This window comes from Parasteatoda tepidariorum, chromosome 2 (assembly GCF_043381705.1).
Source record: "Parasteatoda tepidariorum isolate YZ-2023 chromosome 2, CAS_Ptep_4.0, whole genome shotgun sequence".
In the NCBI taxonomy this organism is placed as follows: domain Eukaryota; kingdom Metazoa; phylum Arthropoda; class Arachnida; order Araneae; family Theridiidae; genus Parasteatoda; species Parasteatoda tepidariorum.
This window is the reverse complement of record NC_092205.1, coordinates 22,041,570-22,063,609: the sequence shown is the minus strand read 5'-3', so window position 1 is coordinate 22,063,609 and position 22,040 is coordinate 22,041,570. Positions and strand designations below refer to the sequence as shown.

Below are 22,040 nucleotides of genomic sequence, written 5' to 3'. Positions count from 1 at the left end.
ATTCATGTCCTTTTACCCCGTTTTAAAATCGAAAAATTATAATAGAGTAAAAAATAATTAGCAGCCCTATAACTCCTATCAACCAATTTAAAAAATCGTCATTTTAAATAAACCATAGAAGTGTAAACAAATCAATACCATTCTATTTGGTAAGAAGCATAGACATCAAAAGGTTAAAATTACTAAATAAATGGTAAAATGACTGATAATCTTGAAGAACATTTTGGTAATTTTATCTTGATACTTTAGAGAATGGTATTTAATGAAATTTACTTTTGTAAGTAGGTAGCTATTTTACTTACGTCGAACTAAAGCTTCACAGTGGTCTATTGGCGACGGTCTTGGAAATTTCGCCGAGGCTGATCGAAGGCATACCATCACAATTTTTGATACTTTGCAGAGGGGATGGCACCTCCGCTTTGGTAGCCCGACGACAAGCTCTCGAAGTCGAGCACTTTATGGTAGAACATTTTAACGAGGACCTATACAGTGCACCCTCGGTTCCTAATTAGGCTGATCAAAGTGGTCACCCGCCCGCTTACTGACTGCAGCCAATGATGCTTGATTTCGGTGTTCTACTGTAAACCGTGTCTTTACGATCAGTTGACTGCGGGACCTTTTCCGTTTTGTATTTGTTACTAAATCCATAATAATGAGAACTGTAATTTTGAAAATCCAGAATGTCCGGTACACAGTAACCATAGCGAACAGTAGAAGTATCGAATATATGGTTTAAGTAACGTATATTTTAGCTTAAATACCAGAATTATGGTTCCTTTTACCAGAAATATCTTCACCATACAAGTATGGAAGAAAAAATTCTCAGAGTGGTTGAAAAATTTTGTGTTGTAAATGATTTAACTATTGATAATCAGTGACTTTAAAATCGTTAAAAATAATAAAATTTAAACTTTAATAGAAATTTCAAAAAATCTTAAAAAATCTCTTAAATACAACATCAAAGAAAAACGACTTAACTCACTTTTCAAATAGCGTGCTCCCCTAGTTTCATGAATATCAACGATTTAACACAGTTTTAATAAAACCAATTATTGTTTTTAAAAAAATGCATGTTTTTGTAAAATTTAAAATAACACGCTCATAAAAAGTTTGTTAGTGCTAAATTAAATAATTAACATCACAATTTGAAATTAAGACAATAAAGGAAAAATAAAGTTAAGATCAATTAAATACTGGCAAATCGAGAAAATTTATGAAAAGTTTTTGTAATAACTCTGCATTTCTCGTTAACATTAATAACACAGCTATAATTAGACAAGTTTTTTTGAAATTATTTATTATTTTCAAAAAATTTAGAAGATATTTTCAGAAGAAAAGAAAGTGACACCTAATTAATAATTATTTCCGTTAATAATTCAGTTTTTTAAATCTCCGAAGTCATAAATTATTCTGACTGTCAAAGGGGTTTATTTTTGAAAGTGAAGATTTTTTTTTAACCAATAAAAATTGTCAATGTTTTGTTTACTAGAGTTAATAGTAAAAATTCTTCTTGTTAAGGGAACAGCATGAATTAATAATATTTATTGCATGTTAGTCTTAATTGTATTTGATATTTATATTTTATCATTAAATATTTAATGTAAAAAAATAAAATTTGCGTAAAATTTAATTCTATAGTTATTCAAGATAAGCTATTTGCTTACGTTCGCTCCAATTAAAAATGTTATTACTATCAATTTCCTCACTATTCATATTACTGATCGTAATTATTTAAAGCAGTGATTCTCAACCTGTGGGGCGCGCCCCCCTAGGGGGGTGCGAGCACACTAGAGGGGTGGCGCGAGAATATTCAAGAGAAAATATTATTTAAAAAAAATTGATTAACTGTATGAAAAGAAAGCGCACAAACACATAGAGAACAAAATACATTTCGACATATTTAATAACTTATTAAAGTGAACCAACTTATTGAATCAAAACTTAAGGTAATGAGCCAAAAATGGCTTTGCTTTGAGGATTTTTCCTAATTTTCTGGTAAGTCTGTGTGGCTGAAATTTTTTTTGTAACATCTTACACCTATCTCTAATATATATCACGTATACATTTAATTGTAAAATAAAATTTCATTTATTTTATAGTACAATTTCAAAATTGTAGCTTCTGCGCCTAAGGTTTCCCACAGGTTCCAAAGGTGAGCCATATATTGAAATCACTTTTTCACTTACTCAAATTATCCTTAGAAAAAACATTTAGACTGGCAAACGTCTTTGAAAAAGGCACTTTAAGTGTCTTGTTGGTAGGAACAAGTTTCCCGATTTTGAAAAAGATATTTGTTTTTTCAGAGTGTATAATTTGTTTATTGATTTTACATTGATAGTTCTTGTGTGAAGTCACTAGCGATTCTTTTAATCTTTATTACTGAGTTAATTTTTTCAAAAGGATTAACTAACAAGAATTAAATAACCATACTAGAGTTAACTAACCTAACCCATAACTAGTATAAAAATACCCATATTTACAAGAAAATACCAGAATCGACCACAAAAACACTCATAATTACCAGAAAAAAAAAAAAAAAAAATACCTGAAAAATTACTTTGAAATGCAAACAATACAAAAAACTTGTAACAAAATATCGCAATTTCTGCTAAAATGCAGAGAACGTCAAAATATTATAAAAGTTTAAAAAATACCAAAGTTCCATATTTGCTTAAAATGAAATAAATCAATTGGCATTCAATTCAATCATTCCTCTTTGAGAAATAATATGCTACGTAATGATTTATAATGAACTCTTTTATAGATTTCACGTTTGTTTCCGAAGGTGGCCCCTGTGTCCCCAAGATGGCACCGGTGTCGGGCCACCTCGGGAACATGCATATGGTCACCATTTGCACGACTTAAAACTATTAATCTGATAGATTAATTAGAATTAAAGTAATGTGGTTAAAGAAAAAGAAATAAACTTTCAAAGTTCTAAGAATTTGAACACATATAAATTACAATATCTTCTCACCCGGAAATTAGAACAACTGCAAAAAATTAAATCACTTTATAGAGTGGAGGCCATTCAAGGAAATATCTTCCAATTCAGCCTCGTGCACCTCAGATACAAGATTTACAATGCAGCAGGGACGTCTTATGATTCAAAATAAATTTAATTTTACTTTGGGGGGTGGGCTACGTTAGGAGCACTGACCACCTTTGGCTTACCCACCTTACTTAATCAAAGCATACTAAATTTAAAAAAGAAATTAATAATTTTTAGTGACTTCCTTGGGCCCAAAGAGCGGAAAAGATTCTTTATCTCAGGGTTCTCATTTTTATATAATTTGCAATCGTTACAACCGTAGTTAACACAATATTAAAACCAGGGACGCATTTCTTTTGAAGCCAAAGCTTCTCTGTGGATCATGCAATGTGTCCAGACGCATGGAGGCGATTTTTTACAAGTTTACAAGTGCTTGTATACTTTCGAACCTTCCGGATATTGAACGAGCACCATCGGTGCATATTCCGATGCAATTTTTGCATTCTATGTTTGCCTCATTCATAACTTCATTTGAAATAGCAAATAATGCTAGCGCTGTTGTTTTGAGTTCTATTGATTTGCAGAAAAGTAGTTTTACTACTGACATATTATCACAAAATCAAACATAGACAATTAAATGAGCATCTTTATTATGCTTCATCAAACTGTATTGAAAACATTTTGTCACGCAACATCGAGAAAAGCTGACACTACATTTTCAGCTGTATCACCAATTCGAGGAGCAACAGTATCGTTTGAAAGAGGACGGTAATTCTTTTGAAAAATTAACTCCCAACATAGTTCCTGCAATCTCAATTGCTGCTGGCTTTTACTTTACTTTTGTTTTGGCAGTTAGTTAAAAATATTTTAAAGACAGAATTCAAAATACTCAATATTCATTATTGTTGTATACATTTTACTGTAGGTGGGGGACGCGATGAAAATTATGATTGAAAACTAGGCCGTGAATACTGAAAGGTTGAGAACCGCTGATTTAAAGAATTGTTATACAATAGATTGGAGCGAAAGAAAACAACGTTTTCGATAATTAAAAGGAACTACTTCCTAAAAGCTGCATATAGACTGATATATCACATATGAATTTTTTCAAAATTCTCATGTATCATCTGATATCTTTCGATATCTATATAATTTTGATATCTTTCGAAAAACTGCAAATATTTTCAAATTTTTCAAATTTTCGAAAACTATCATATAAAAACAAATTACCACTCAAAAGTTGAGTGTTTAATGAAATATTACTTGCGAATTTACTCAGAATTTTTCAGTTATATTTTCACTCTTTGCAGCAGCTGTAAAAATCATAAAATTTTACAAATGAGTACAAAACTATAAAAAGTCAACGAATTTTTAAAAGTTATCGGAAAAAACTAAAACACAATGCAAACGTTGCGTATTTATTAATATATTAGTCAAGAATTGTTTTGATAGTTTTCTGGTTCATTTTCTTCCTTACTCAGTAGCGGACGCTAAAGGTTTTTTTTTAAAATTTTTTAAAGCTTTTTTCATATTAACAATCCCAAACCAGAATTAAACTTGGGACATTTGCTGGAACATTTGCCATGTATAGAATGCCGGATAGACTTGGTGCTGCCTTAGCGGTAGCATTACAACGTGATTTACGGAGGGTGAAAACGAAGAAGAAAATATACATCAAAAAATAAAAGATCAAAAAATAAAGAAGTTCTTCGATCATTGTAGACAGATGCAAAGTACACAAAGGAAGCAAGGAAAACTGAAATTAAATTTGCAAAATTAAGAAGCAGAATAGGAAATCAAACTTCAAGATATTTTCTTTGATGGAGGAAAAAATAAATTGTTAGCCAAGAAGAGTTAAAAGACGGTCGTTTCCATCGCAGATCAAAAATCAAACAATATGTGTATCGATTATTCATGAACTAAGAACTAAGTAACTTCGACACATCTTTCCGTAAACTCCATCAGAGTCAGATATAAAGGAATCTATTTTAAATTTTCTAAAAAGAGAAACTAATGATGCTTCTTCTCAATTTTTAGACCTTATTTGTCTGCTTAAAAGGAATAATTCTAAAAAGATCTGCAATGAGAGACAGGCGAGTTTCACTCAAATGTGCCATTGCTAAGGCATATTATCAATTACTTGGAGTGTCCGAGAAGGAGTCCTTAAGGAATTTTCCGACCAATGAGCAAGAGTTTGTCCAACTGCGAAAACCTTTCGCTAATTAATTTTAACGGATTGAAAAAGATTCATAAGAAATCAGAGAATTTGGTTAAGGGCTTAAAATATATCACGTGACAGCAATAATGCGTAAATACTGGGAAACAAACTATGATTTTATGGTCCTTTAATGAGAAAAAAATCAGGTAAAATTATTCTACTCTATGGCAATAGAATTTTTAATAACAACAATAATAATAATAATCAGATTTTTGGATTCCAGCTGCGTTTTAAATTGCTTTTGGTTGAGTCCACCATTTTATTTGGCTAAAATAGGGATTTCGTCTATTAGAGAACTATCTCATATTAAGCAACTTTCCTTTACATGGTGTTCTGTAGTCTTCACGTTTAAAAATATATTATTACTCTTGTTTGTCTACGGTAAGAACTTTTCCGAGTCTGAGGCCGTCTGCTGCTATGGAAACAAGAATAGCGCATTTCAGAGAGGGCAGATAACACAGTAGACCGAAGAAAAAGATTTCCTTTCTTTCGCCGATCCGAGCCAATAACCTGTCCTAAATAATGATCCCACACCCCTACTTTAAATAGCTATACCTCGTTACCATAGTCACCGCCTCGGGTCCAGATATATGGCTAGGGGAGTTCTTACTTTAGACAAATATAGAATCATTTTTGAAACTGACGAAAAAACATATGTACAAGAGAGGTCAAAATCTAATAATAAAGCAAAGGAAAAGCAAACTCGCTGTCAAAATCGGGAGTATAATTTGTGGGGATATCGGGTTGAAAATTTTCAATTACACTTTATAATAAACTAAAGTAAAAAAAAAGAAAAAAAACTTGAACAAAGCACAATTGAAAGTATAGAGATGAACATACTAGAGTTCAAGTTCTGCAAACAAGAAATTATTAGGATTTAGTTAATGATTTTTCCAGTACTGCAGTTTAGTTAATGATCTTTTTAATATACCACCGTTTTCCAACATTTCGACATTCAATTTAATTTAATCTGTAGCACCCTGGGGTCCCCGTCAACTCCCCTCACACCTGTTTATCATCCCTCTTTCTTTCATCAATTAGTTCAAACTTGTTTCTCTGCCCTGGTTAAACCACTGGTTGAACCACTACTCACGTGTTAGTCTCTTTACTTCTCTATTACCATTTGACGTTTAGAGATTGAGGAAGGCTTTTGTTTATAGAACCGAAACTATAGTATGTCCATTTCTATACTTTAATTTGTACTTTATTCACGTTGTTTTCTTTTGCTTTAATTTACATTGCCCAAAGTATATCCTATCCTTTTTGGAAACTCTATAATATTGAAATTAATTCTTTCATAATAATAGTCTATAAGGTAATAAAATTTAAAGAAAAAGTAAATAAAATGACTGGCTTTTTATTATGTTTGAAACGATCCTCAAATAAAAATTCTCAAAAAAAGAATAACCTTAATAACACGTTTTTGATGTAGATACTGTATATGTTAGCAGTATATTTTTTCTGTATTTCCTGCTGTATGTTATGATAAAGTATATAAGAAATATATCATTGCAAAAAATTTTTCTCTCTCGTTAACTTTGAATAGACTTTAAAGTTACAGTCAACTCAAATAAGGGATCTTGATGATTTTGATTTCACCGAGAAAGCGTAAGTGTACAATTTTTATTTTACTTTCTATAACTTATTTAAAATTTAACTTGGATTCTGAATTTTTTTCAAGAGTTTAGCATAAGCATAGAAATTACTTAAATGTCAACACTTTCGTGAACTATCACAAAAACCTGTTATATTTTAATTTAAAGTTAAAGTTAATTTAAAGTTACAATTTAAGGAAAATAAAAGATACAATGATGTCTTGGATACATGATAAAAGTCATTAAAATCCTTTTAATGACGTGAAATAATTTTTAATAGGCAGTTAAATATACAGCTTTTAAAACCATACTAGCTCAAACAAAATTGAAAAAAAAAAGTATTTTTTTAAATTAAAAAAAATTGTTTTTCAGATTTTTATATAATAATGATTTTTTTGACCAAAATAAGTATAAAATATCTACCTATATTATCTGGTATGATTTTAAGCAATATGTGATACTCCAACCGATTACTGAGTTTCAACTTAATTATCTTGGTTTTACATAGAAGTCGAGTAATCCTGCATTGCAGGTAAAAAAATGTAAATTCAAAAAAATTAATTTAAAGACAAAATTTCGTATAAGTAACTTCAAACAAAGTAAGTAAAATAACAGGCGATTACAGTTGAGACAATTGGTGTGCTATTCTCTGTATTCAGTCAACGAGTCTCTATTTTTGCTACAATTTTAAAAACTTTCGGAATATCCCCTTATATTTGGTATAATATTATTTAGAACAAAGCAGGTTATTAACTATCATGTTTGTTTCAAAAATTGTAAAATTTTGATAAAAAAAACCCCCTCTAGACCCCTTAACAAACCATTAGGTAATTACCAGGAGGCAGCAAAATTTATATTAGTACTTTTTATCACTGAGAAAAATTTTTAATAGGTTATTTTGTTTCTAAAAGGTTAATTCTAAAAAATTACTCCCACTATTTTACTATCCTGCTTACTATTCCAACCAAAACATTTTTCTAATGGTATTCACTAAGCAAAGCTCATTATCGCGTTTAAAAATAGTTATTATTATGGACGCTAATTGAATGCCTTTGTTAAAGCGTAGGAACATTGTTACTTTGTTCAAAAGACTTTTGTTCTCCCATATGAATAGAGTTTACTATTACACTTTATGTTGGCGATCAATAAATTCGGCAACAGCCCTAAAACTACATATTTCCAACGATTTTAGTAGCTCTATCGTGTCCTGGAAAATGACATAGAATGAGTCCCAGTGAATATCTTCATTTTTCGCCAAAAAAAGAACATTTCAATGAAAGTCATTAAGGAACACGCCAAAGGAGTGATAACGCTCATTGATTATCTGCAAAACTGAAAATATTTGAATGAACAAAATAAAAAGAGCCCCAAAGAAAAAAAAAGTTGAAATGGCAAATGAGTTATTCCTTGAGTATAAAGAAAAAAAATCATATTTATCATATTGATTTTACTAGTTCAGTTACAGTTACGCTTCAGGAAAAAAATATTTTGCTTTTTTTTAAAACTCTCGCCAAATGTATGCATTTTATTGAAGAAAAAATTCGATTTCCTCTTTCTCTTAATGATCAGAAACTATGCTCCAATTTAGATACATGGCGTTTTGGCGTAAAAATGAAGAAGAATGCTTTGATAAAATATTCATATCAGCAGACCAGGAACGCCTAGGGACCTTTATTGACTCGTATTTGATAGGAGTGAAAAAATGACACGAAATTTGCATAGAGATATTGAGAAAATGGGATCTTATCTTGTGTTGAAGCACGCAGTCTAAGTGATACAAGAAATGACTCGTTTAGGAAAATCTCGCCGATGATATAGACACAGTCTTATTGAAAAACTGTTTATGGAATTCTTTACAAAATTTTCTATAAAAATACATTTTACAGGTCCTTTAAGAAAATCAATGCGTCCCAAAATTGATTAAAAATACAAATAAAACAAGGAGAAAATACATTTTTAAAGAGAGGAGGAAAATTCTCAACAAATAAAATGGCTTTGAAAAATAATCAAAAATTAAAAAAAAAAATTAATGAAAAGCTGGAAAAACGGAACAAGGAAAAGACATAATCTTGTCCTCAGCTCAATCGATTATATAAAAAAATAGTGCTTTCTGATATAGTATTAATAGCATTGCGAAGCAAAATGCATCAATACAATTGAATTCTCATACAATTGTATTGATATATTTTAATTTGCTTATAAACCACACTTTTTCGCGGATATAATCATCGTTTCACCTGATGACGAGATATCTTTTCCTTATTTTGTTTTTCTGGATTTTTATATTTATTTTTTTTCAAATCGACATTAAAAACATTTTATTTATTAATAATTGTTTATCTCCTCTTTTTAAAAATAATTATACATTTTCCTTGTTTTCATCGAATATTTTACTTATTTAATGGGTTTCGCTATGTACCTGCAGCTTATGAGCTGTAAGTAAAAATATATATTAGATTATATATTAGATTAGAGCAATTAGATTCTATACACCTGGTAGCATTGGACATATAGGTTCAGAATGTAATCCTGGTGAATGACATTCCATATGGCTTCGACCTGACTTCGAAGTTCAGTCTTACTGTGTGCCCTACCAGCTGTACACGCGAGTTTCCGACAGGTGAAATCACAGACTAGTTCAATAGGCGACATACCCAACCCAATGAGCAGGCCATGGAAGATGCGAAACCTGATGCACGTCAAAGAAGGCTTGCGTAGACCTAGAGATATGAACACGGTCAGTATCATGCTGAATTGCAATTCTCAGAATGCATAGAAGAACAAAGAGTATCTCTGGCTCCACAATTTCCCTCCTGTCACAGTGAAAGTGGAACCTCTCACATTCTTTGATGCTATGCCTTTTCTTCAGTATGGCTCTGAATAAGATCCTGAGGGAACAGACTAATACTACTGGAGCAGATTTTCCACTCTCTAATATCTGTAGCGTCCTCTGTTTTGCATATTACAGCAAGATTCGTCGGATAAAACAACTTGTTGCAACAAGACACGCCATTCATTATGTTGCTGAGTCAATTGAAGTCGGAGGGTCCTGTGTTGGAGGAATCATGCTTAGGAAGGACAGAGGAATCATGCTTAGAGAAACCCTTGTAAACCTTGATTTCTACAGCAGACGGAAAAGAATCGTGGAGCTAGACAGCAAAACATATGTGCCCGTGATTCAACGTTGTGCTAAACACACGAGAATGACCTGCACGGTCAGTCAGATTGCCTGTCATTCCTTGCTATTTGCGTACCCCACTACCACGTTTTCACCTTATTTGTTTCTTCTGTGTACAATTCTTTCTAACACGCATCACGGTTGCGGCATTGCACATCGTAGATGCTGACAATTTACCGATACAAAATTGCATTCTTTGGTATACCAACTATGCGGCCTCACACGAAAGTAGTTAATTATTGATATAACACTAAACGCTTTTCACGAGTCATATTAAACGTTTACCGCAGACAGAAAACAAAAAAACTGATTTCAACGCATCTTTACTATAGCTTATATTCTTGAAGCAAGCGGTTGATAGGGAAAATGTCCTCGTTTACTTCGCAATCACTTCGCAATTAGCAATCACTTGCATGTTTTACCACAGTTTACATTTCATGTAAGTTTGATTCGATTTGCAGAGAGGAATAGAAAAGCTATTGACATAACAATGAAATTGCAATTCATTAATTTAATATTAAATTGTCATGGACCAATGGATATCACCATTTCCCTTCAAAGCAATTCTAATTCTGTAAAATTTTAAAATAACTGATAAGTAACTAGTATTAGCCGTCTCAATTTTAAAATTAAGCTTTTTAAATAATAAAATATTATATATTACTGCCAATCATGTGCGCATAGAAAGTTTTCGTCAAACCACAAGTCTTGATGTACAAGACCAACAAATCATTAAAAAGTTAATCAACAAAATCATTGAAAAGTTACGCAGATCAATGAAATGTTTTTAGCTATGCCTAACAATAAAATAGTTTCAGTTATATATCGCAGATCGTTTAAATTTTCTTTAAACAAAGCATTCCTCAAATTTAAATTTATTATAAATCGTCTAGCGTTGTGAGTTACAACCAATCATATAGATGTAGCAAATTTTCAGCTTACCAGACTGGTGAGCCACAAATCCTGGAACATCAGACGATTTAATACCATTTTCTTCTAGTTCCAATCTAGAAACTATTAGAAGGGAAATATAGATAAAGAATTACTTCTGGTGTTGACCTTTTCCCATGAAATATCTCCAGTTATAATGAATCGCCGATCCATTATTGTTTAAACAAACCCGTCCTCAAGTGGCAAACTATAAGGCTTTTCGACTCACCAAATGTCACCTGACAACTAACAAAAGGACATATCCTTCTAAGAATACTTAAGTCCTTCTCCTGAATTCAACAAACCACTCCTTCCATCCTTGAGGGTCTTTGGACTTAATGGCGATTCCGTGAATCCCAGAAGGTTCTGCTTAATTATGGTGATGGAATTGCATCTTGGGACATGGTAATGCTGAACCCTCCGCCCCACGTAGTGCTAAGTTCAAAATAAGCGATTTTCTGCGTAATGAGAGCTTGGCTGTCTTGGCACCTTGGCATCGTTACTAGTGCCATCTTGACTGGGCTATTAGTAAACGGGTAAATACGGCAGATAATGAGCGTAATTCCCAGGGGGGTACTCTAAGAGGAGAAGATATATTTCGAAATGGTAAGTAAAGGGTACAGTTCGTTTTCGAAATTCAAATGTGAAATCGGAATGTACCACGCAACAAATTGATTTGTAAAGGATTGTGCGAGCTATTTGCGCCGCTCGATATTTATACTCTTACCATCGAAGTTTGTCCGATGCATTGCTGGTGACGAAAATATGCTCGCTGTTCTAATGTGGAATTCAGAATATAATGAGTTTTGTTTTGGGTTCATTATTTGAAAGTAGCCAGAGAAGTCTATGAAAACTCCAATTATTTTCCTAAAATCAACTGTAAGCATACTTTCTCAGATAATGATCAAAATAAATATAATTAGCTTAAATACCTTTTTCTTAATTAAAGGTGGCAGGTTTAAATTGAAAAATGAAGAACAAATGATTTCCTTTTAAATCAATAACTATTTAGGCGTCTGAAACACTTTTTTTGGACACATCAACAATTCTGAGCCGATTCCTACCAGATTTATTGTCCACATTGTGAAAAATTTCGAATCAAATTACGATAAAAAGTACTGGTACTTTTTATCTTTTTTTACTTTTTTGAAAATGAGTTTCAGTGAGAGTTCATAACACGTGTTTAATAAATATTTCTCTTTGGTACTTTAAGTTAAGCAAGCTCAGGTGAAATCTGCATCAGCAGCTGAAGCAAAATCATTTTTTTATGACATACGAGGATGGTGTTAATGAATAAGTATTTAAAAAGCTGTGAAACCAAAAACAGTGCAAATTTTACTTATATTATTTATATTTGCGCACGCATTTGAAACACGTTAAATAATGTTAAGTCAATAGGTATCTAAAATTTTTAAATTGTGGTTGAGATTTAGGTGCCAATTTAAATTGCATGAATGACGTAAAAAGATTATAACTGGCTAATCGTAAGGGCTAGAATTATTTCTGATGCTGTATAATTCCGTGTTAAGAACTATTTGTCCATATCGGCTCAGAATTTGCTTTCTATCATCAAATCAGATAATCAACGAATTGAATTAGAATCTACCAAGAGTCTAAAAGAAAACTAGAGAAATTTCTAGCTGATTCCATATTTAATACCTGATTTTTGTCGAAATACAGAGGTATTTAATTCATGTGATGATGTATAAAAAATTTGTTCTTCGCTTACATAAAATATAAGGGAATTTTATCATAGTGGGTATAACACATAGATCTTATTGTATGATACCGATTTTATTAGAGCCTTTAGATTGTGGGAAATTTCGTTTTTGAAAAAGAAAAGTTATTCATTAAACGCAAAAAATGGCGTTTGCGAGCAGTGCAGTGAGCAGGAGGCACTGTCCACTAGTTTAATTAAATTAATAAAAAAACATTTAAAATAAATTTAATTTTTTGCTATCAATGAAATTTGCATTTGCATTTTGTTGTGATGTCCTAGTTTTAAATTCTGGTGTTTAATTTTAATCCGGGTTTTAATTTTTTAATAAATGTTCGTTATTAAAAAATAAGTAAATTAAAAATGTACAACTCTCAGTTTTTTTTATAAATTTCTATTATTATTTATATAACATTTATTAGTAAAATATAAAGATTTCTATTGTATTTCTTAAATAAAACATCGTCCTGTTTTTTTAAGTTCCAAACGAACAGAATTAGCATCCGAAAAAAGAACGGAATTTTGCACTGAGAAAAAAGTATCTCCAAAACTACTAAAATATTAAAACATACATCACTTTTCTGGCTCTTCGGAAATGCCAAAAATATCTGTAAGTTTTGTAATATGTGATAAAATTTAATAATTTTATCATGATACATGAGAGCATGGCCTAAAAACCATACATTCAGTTTTTCAGTTTTGTATCTTTTACTAAATGTGTGGTAATAAAAACTATAGTATTGAAGAACATATAATTTCTTGTAAACAATAATCGTAACTAACAGAAAAACTACTAAATGAATGATTTAAATACCGTATATTTTGCTTTTATTAACCAGAATTATGTTTTTATTAACCAGAAATGTCATGCACTTCGATAATTTTACCAGAATTGAAAGTCAATATACGGACTTTTTACATTTTGGTTGATCTAAACGTTATAGGAGTACCTATTTTAGATGCCATTGCTTTTTAATGCTTAGATAACAGATTAGATTACTGATAAAAAAATATTCGAACTTTTTTAAAAAGAAGTTGCTTTGATTACCATTTGTTATAGTAATTAAAATGAATGAACGACCTTTCAAAACGACCCAGCATGGATACAATATTCAAATAATTTTTCCACTAAATTTCACCATTATATGAAGCATGCACAAAAACTGTAACAAATTAGGCAATTTATTTCAAAAGGAAGAAAAAAAAAGCACTAAGAATATAAGATATTTGTCTTCTCTGGTCAGTATATCATGCCGGGACAACAACAGCTTCCATTAATTTGATTTCGCTAGATGCACCCCTTCTAGCTTTACCTCAGCTGAAGTAAAGCAATAAATCTTCTCTCTTTCGCTTTATTCCCTTTTCCTTTTATGTGAATAAGACTTCGGATTTATTGTGTTGATCTAATGGAATGATCGATTCCTGATGAGTCGCGATTGAGCATAATTCACCCTCTGTAATTCCGACGGACGGATCTTTCCAATTAAATCGGATCCTTGGCGACCAGAGGAAAACGAGTCGATAAAGATAGCATACAACAAAGAAAAAAACAACATAATTGTTAATGAGATAATTATTATCTCTATGTTTGGAGATTTTTCTTGAAGGAGTTTTGATATCTACAATAAATTAACTGTTTGTACTATCTTATTAATATTTTTCGAAGTGAAAATTTGTTCAGAGTGATAGTCTAAGTCCCAGAAAATAATTAGTAATTATGTTTTCTGATAATTATCGGTAAGTAATGCATCAAAAAACTAAATAAAAACACTATATTGGATATAATTTATTTTGAATATTGCATACTAAATGATTTTAGTTCAATTATATGAAGCATATATTTCTTTCACCATACTTATTAGCAATAGGAGTTAATTGGAAAAATTTTACATAATTACCTGCTTGTTTATTAAATTATTAGGCGATGTCACCCCCTGATTAACTATAACCGAAGTGTTAAGCTATCTAAGAATTAGAAAGACATTAAGATGTTAATGATCGGATCAACTCTAATCTGATGGCAAAAAATACTCTCTCAAGATGTTGTAAATTAAGTGCAAATTATGCTGCACCAAAACTAGCAAGCCATTTCAATTATTGAGGTAAATATAATTAATTCGATATTAATCTTGCATGGCTATAACAATTATAATTGAAACCAAATATATTATTGATTTAATTGCCTCAAAAAAAGGAAAATTATGAATGCAGGAATTATCAAAATACTTAGTAATTTATGCATTATTTCAGTATTCAATACTTTTTCTGAATCTGGTGTTGCTGATTGTTATTATTTTATAGTTATAAGAATATTTTGTAAGTATTTTAATTAATTTTCTACTTGCTAAAAATTTCCCATTTCGTACTTGAAGCTAAATATACCTGAAATATACCTGAACTTATTTTCGGACGGATGCTATATGGTAATACATCTAAAAAAAAATCCTTATTAAGTGCAAATTTCTATGTATCCACTTTCTCACCCATTTATAAACATAGGGATAAAACTCCAAATGATTTCTGGAATCACTATAAATTAAATAACAAATAATTCTAAACCAAACGCACAAAGTGCTTGGAGAATATTTTTAATAATTCATAATGTATGTTAACCAATACTAGAATGCTGACTGTTACTGCTACCAATTTATAAGGATCTAGAGCCAGGTAGGTTTGGTTCGTGAATCCATATGCCTTCATAAAATCAGGCACCGAAACAGGATGTGAGTAAAAATCTCCCAATGCATACCTGAACTATCAAGGATACCCTCGAGAGGATCCAGATAACCTCTGCACTTTTCACAAGTTGGGTAGACCTTAACATCCTATTTACACGAGAATTGAAAAAATGTGTCTGAAAGCAGTCTTATGATGTAACAAGCATGCAAAAAGGCTTGTCAATTTTTCACCATATTTGATATTGAGAATTCCCCCTTGCAAGCATGAGCGAAAAATAACCACGTGACAGAAAGAACCAATCATAATCATTACGTGTCTGAATTCCGGCCTGATTCAAAGTTATCTTCGCCCAGCAATGCTTGCCAGAAAGAAGGCTAGAAGATTTGGAAGTGACGTCACGACGTTTGTTCGCCATGTAACGTCATGAGCCTGAAGTTAGGCCTCTTGAAAATGGGGAGTTATTACTAAAATTGAAGATAGTGCAGAACAAATGATCAATGAAGTGTCGAGAGGTATTCGTTCAAGAAGAGCTGCGTCTCAAAACTAAAAGTCAATACTCAGGTAGATTCGACGATACCAAAATTGGATAAAGAAAGGTTCAAAATAAGTTCCACACTGTAGTACTAAAGAACTATACAATTTCTGATTCGTGTGGTGAAAATGGGGAGAAATCCTCGTGAAAAATGGGAAATTGCAGCCAGATTTAAAGATCATGCAGTTTAACTGTTCAATAAAGGGTGAAGGGGTAGCCGTTTTGACATGACCTGTATCTTTTAAACTAAAAGTAAACATCAGGGTATATTCGACTATACCTAAGAGGAAGAGGAGGGGACATAAGAAGAAGGGATGTCAAATACGTTCCATACTTTTGTGGTAAATTGCTATAAAATTTTTGATTTGTGTGGTTGAATTTCTCTCTTAAGGTACACAGCAAAACGAAAACTAACTTTTATAGCAAGCTTGCTTTGTGAAGTCATAATGAGAAGAAGTTTTGAGCTGCACTCACCAGGTAGAGATGTAAGTTGAAGCTTACAAGGATCAGATGGGCCCATGGAGTTGGTGCTCACGCAGGAGTACCTAGCTAGATTCTCGTTGTGGTCTTCATTGCTGAGAACCAGGGTACTTTCATGCCTGCCGTTCCTATGCATTGCGTCTCTCATGCCATTTAGTGATACATTGTCCTTGAACCAACTGAAGTTCGTCACAGCGGGGTAGGCTACGGAATGACAAATGAGAACTATTTGTCGTTGGTCGTTGTAATCCTTCCTGATGCTGCATTCCGGTCTATCTGCAAAAAGAGAAAATTTCATCATTGTTTTTGATATCATTCTCTGTAACCGTTATGAAAGTAGTCAAATTATTATTATCCTTTTTTACCTTAGTTGAAACAACGAAACATTTATATAATAATTAAATATATATGTGGGTATCGCAATGGTAAATCACCAGATTTAGCATTAGAAAAATAATTTTTTTTACTGAATTATTAACATTTATATGTAAAATTACATTCTAAAATAGTGTTATCGATTTATAAGACTTTCATCGTGCATTTTTGTAGCACATCTTTTGAATTTATGAAACACTCTGAACAACAATATTTTTAAAGCTACTGTTGTTCCCTCTTAATATGGAGCTAAGCTGAACCAAGTTGTCTATCACTTGCCTATCCGATACTATAGTTCATCTTATTCTTTTGAGCCCACCGGGACATGTATGTCCCGGACACTAATGGGACATATGTGTCCCATCTAAAAAACATGGCGGGACACATATCCCAGCTTCTCCGATTTTCCAGATAGTTATATTTTTCATTCCGGCAGAATATTGTTGCTTTTACCTTACTTGATCTATTAAAGTTTTAATTTATCTTTTTAATTGTAAAAGAAAAAAAACTCGTTATTTAATAGCGCAACGTTAAACTGATTTTCTGATAGTGTTAGAGCAATTGTGAGATAAGTGCGGCATAAGTCAGCATAAGTCAGAAGTTTTTAAAGTTAAATGTTTGACTGAATTTACAAATATTCGAGATGGTTATCCAATATCAGTGATATTTTTAATATAATAATTTGATTTTATCCATAAAAATGCAATAATGATTATTAAATTTATATATATATATATAAATAAACGAGTTTTAGCTTTAAATGAACTTATTCTATTCTTAAAAATAGAGGCCAATTTCTAAAAGCCATTATATTTTAATAACTCATATTATTTTTTCATATCATATTATTATCAAAATTTATTTAGATCATCACACATTTTAAAATGAGGTAGATTGCTTCAAATCAGCCCATGTAAAACGATCAAATCGTCGATTGGAATAAAATAAACTTGACTTTCATTAGAATTTAATAACGCGAATATGAATAAAATAATTATCAAATAAAAATAAAAAAATGCAAAATCATAAGCGTAAAAAAATGAATCAGTCTTGAGATCTATTAAAAAACTTTTAAAAAATCAATTTTTTTTTTAAATTTCATGTAAACATTTTTTAACTATTTGTAGTAAATGCTTGATAAAAAAAAATTCTTACTAACGGTACAATGGTAAGGTAAGCAAATTTTAATATTTTCATATAAAAATAAATTTAACTAAAAAGTCAAATTAAGGTAAATAAAATCACAGTATTCTTAATTTTAAAGTAAGACAATTTTCAATTAGTTTTATACTTTGCACACTAGAATACTTCTTTTTAAGGCTTCTTTAAGAAATAAATTGCATCCTCTTAATGCAATTTAATTATTTTTCAAAAGATCCTTCATTTTAAATTATCAGAATTAAGTAGAAAATGTTAATATTTTTTATAAAATTTTATCAATTAAAAAGCGAAAAATAATTAATAATTGAAAACTTAAATTAAGGCCAATAAAATAAACATACCCTTAATTTTAAAGTGTGATACCTTTCAAATAATACTACACATTTCAAAGTTCAAATATTTATTTTTTCGATGATTAAATGTGCCAGGCATCATTAAAAAATAAACGGTATCCTCTTAATTCAATTTAACTTTTTATCAATGGATCCTTCATTTCCATTTATCAGAATTAAGAAGAAAATTGTATTTTTTTAAAGAATATTTTATCAATTAATAAACGCAAAACACTTAAAGATCATCCCATTATAAAGATTGCTATAGGAGGTAAATGGAATAAAATTATCTTACGGGAAGAAAGGGGAGATGGAGATGTTTGATCAGGATTAGAGAATTAGAGAATATCTCTTTACTAAAGAGAGAATAAAAATACAGTTCCCATTTTCTATTATGCTCGGTCTAGTATAATAGGATTCTTGGAGGTATTAAAACCATGAGAGTATCTTCCAAATCAATTAAATAAATATCCTAAAAAGAGTACTTTAAAAGCTTCTTCCCTCCTTGGTCAATATATCGATATTTATACTGGGGAAAATGAGGAGACGCTGAAAGGGGAAATGGATTTTAGAAGTAAAATATTATTTGAGAGCGTAGGGATTTTTAAAATCCTTCCGATCAAAAGTGATTTCAACATCGCTTCTTGTTTATGTTTGAGGGAAATTCAAGACGCGTTCAATCGATTTATAAAAAAAAAGAGTGTTTTGAGTGAAAAAAGTATGGAATTCATAAAAAAATAAGTCAAGATAAATAAACCATGGTGTAAAATTGTGGCTAGTTTTTTCTTTAAATTTAGAAATAAAGTCCAAAGTTAAGCATCGCTTTCTAGCTTCTATTTTAATTTTTTTTAAAATTGAAAATGAATCTTGATTATATTTTATGTAATAAAGCTTTTATATTTCCCATATAAGTTAATAAGTTTATGAAGATTATTCAGTACTTCAGCAATAAAATGTAATTCCCATTTAATTTTTTTTTAATTTAGAAGTAAATTCACAGTTAAGCATCTTTTTATATTAGCCATTTAAATTTTTAAATTAAAAATGAAACATGATTATTTTTTATGGAATAAAGCTATCATATTTAACAGATAAGTTAACTTTATTCATCATTTCAGAAATAAAAAGTATTTCACGTTGTACGTTTTTTTTTTAATTTAGAAATAAAATATACAGTTAAGCGTCTCGATATAATTGCTCTATTAAAATTTTTTAAATCAAAAATGAAACATGATTATTTTTATGCATAAAACTTTCATGTTTTATAGATAAGTTAATTTTATATTTGTAAAGATTATTCAGTACTTCAGCGATAAAAAGTATTTCACGTTTTATATTTTTTTTTCAATTCAGAAATACAATTCACTGTTAAGCATCTCTCTAAAATGTAATTTTAAATCTTATTGATGAAGGGGAAATAATGATAATTCCGAAAGAAGGAGAAGAGTAACATACCAAATCTCGTAGTACTTAAATGTTTCATTGTTTTAAATGTTAAATTTTTCCAATCATACATTTTTGCAAATATATACTTCTTATTTATTTAACATTTTATCATAAAAATTTGAGAAAACATAGCCAAAAACGAGAATATTTGAATAAAAACATTTCTTGAGAGCCAAAAAATCCAAATCAAACTTTCATTTTTTATTACTTAGAAAGCAGTTTGAAATCTAAATTAATTCAAACAGAATTTTAATAAAGATGTAATCTATTAGTTCATAAAAAAGTCCCAGTTTTCTTAATGGTACTTGCTTTATGTGAATTAAGAAACCTGTTTCTTTTAGGAGGAAAATCTACTGTTTAAAAGTATTTTAACAGGCAGCATAATTTCTTTAAAAATTAAAGTTTTTCCTTCAATGTAAATTTAGACACCAGCAACCTGCAGCAAAATATTTAAGTAAATATTCATGAGATATCAGAACAGATGAGAGAACACTAACTGACAGGAGAACACTCTGAAGAAATCAGTTGAATGTTGAAACATAATATTAAACATTGAACGTTTAGCTAAATATCAGGGAGTTAGAAAGGTTAAACGTTCGGCCAAAAAAGAGAATATTGGGCTTGATGTAAAAAAATAAAATAAATGATAGATTAATTTGTCAGAAAAAGTTTTAATGGGAGAATTTATTTTTGTTTTTACTAACTTGAATTTAAAAGTTATCCCTTACAAAAAATTAAGGAATATTTAAGGAATATTTGAGGTGTTAATGTTGATTTGAGTTTTATTTGTGTATTACAAAATAAGTTTTAAAAATATCACTCAAATTGATTTACCTTTGCTAATATTTTTAAATGCATTCAAACACTAAACCTTAAAAACCTCGAACTTATGGTTATTTCCAAATGAACTTATTTCCACCTTTAATAAGAAAAGCACAATTGTTCGGATACTATTAAAAATTTGTTTTTACGGTGAGCCACTATGAAGTGCAAATTTGCTGAAAACTTATACGATGTTAAGAATAACATGTGCCTGTTTAAGATGAGTTATAGCATCTGTTAATTAAGTAATTGATAACATCCCTTAGAAAAATTAAGGAGGTTTATTTGAAGTTGACTTCAAAACCAACCTTAAAAATCAACCTCCTAAGGTTTATAATCAAGGTGTATGAAGCTACTTTATTCACACTTGAAGCTGTTTTGAATTTGATGGAAATCTACCTTTGAGAAAGAAATTTAAAGAAGTTGTTTTTGAAGTGAACATAGTATTTTTTTAACACTTCAACCAAAAAAAATATATTTGAAGTGTGAAGTAATTCACCTGCTTTTAACTAAAATTAATGATGGGTTACATATGAGGATGATTTTGTGAGCTGTAAATGAGGTTAAAACAGAGGTTTTTGATAAGGTTATTTTTGATGCAAAACATAGCCTCATTTTTTACCTCAGGTGTATTTTTTTGCACCTGTTAAGTACAAACCAAACTCAAAAACATCTTATTTTTTGTGAGGAATACTTTATTTAAGGAAACAAATTTTTACTTAACAATACTAATATTTTACAAAATTTTAAATAATTATACGATAGATAATATTATTCGATAATAATAATTATACGATAATAATTATACGCGATAAATTTAAAAATAAAATATCCTGAGTTTTCCGTTTCGGGGAAAAAAAAAACCTCCATTTCATAAAAAATTTCTTTTTAATCTACAGAGCGTATTTCTCGACATGACATAAATTTTAATTTGGTGGGATTTTGGAAAACCACAATATCATCTGAGAAACATTTTTCAGTTTTTTAACCAAAAAAAACTAATAAAGAGAAAGTTCAAAAATAGTTTGTTCGTAAAATAACATTTCAAAAGTCACTTTTTCTTATGATTGCATTCACAAAAATAGTTGTACTTTTTTAATGAGATATGAAATGCGCTACAGTTAGAAAACGACATTCTTTCAACTCAGATGAAAAAACTTTAATTATTTAGTTTAGCTCTCTTTTTATAATTCAGACTGAATCAATGTTTCCGAAAGTTTCTCAAAACAGAGAAGCAGTAATTATTACTCTCTTTTTTTTTCAGGACGAAGTTAAAGTAAGGCGAAGAAAAAAAAATAATATTTTGAAGTAATTTTGCAAATGACAACGCTTCTAGTTACGACTGCAAAACTTTAATTACTAGACTCGTTTTGAAAGAAAGTAAAACTTGAAGATGTATTTTGGTAACAAAAAGAAAAATTGAGTTTGAAGTTTTTATGATGACGACGACAGAAACGAAATTTCATACTTGACCAGGAGAAAAAACTATGCATGACTTCATTACAGTATTGAAGTTTTGAAACTTTCAGAAAAGCTTAGTTTCATGATGTACGAGGTGCCGGTATTACATAATAGGAATATAT

The 22,040-nt window shown here is 30.3% G+C and overlaps 1 protein-coding gene across 1 annotated transcript in view; it reads right to left on the bottom strand.

The window, feature by feature from the left end:
- Positions 1 to 22,040, bottom strand: part of LOC107447604 (B-cell receptor CD22-like) — a 401,378-nt gene that overhangs the window by 52,372 nt on the left and 326,966 nt on the right. Inside the window, exon 10 of the mRNA XM_071177281.1 lies at positions 16,316 to 16,597. Coding sequence (XP_071033382.1) covers positions 16,316 to 16,597 — 282 coding nt within the window. The remainder of the gene's footprint in view (positions 1 to 16,315; positions 16,598 to 22,040) is intronic.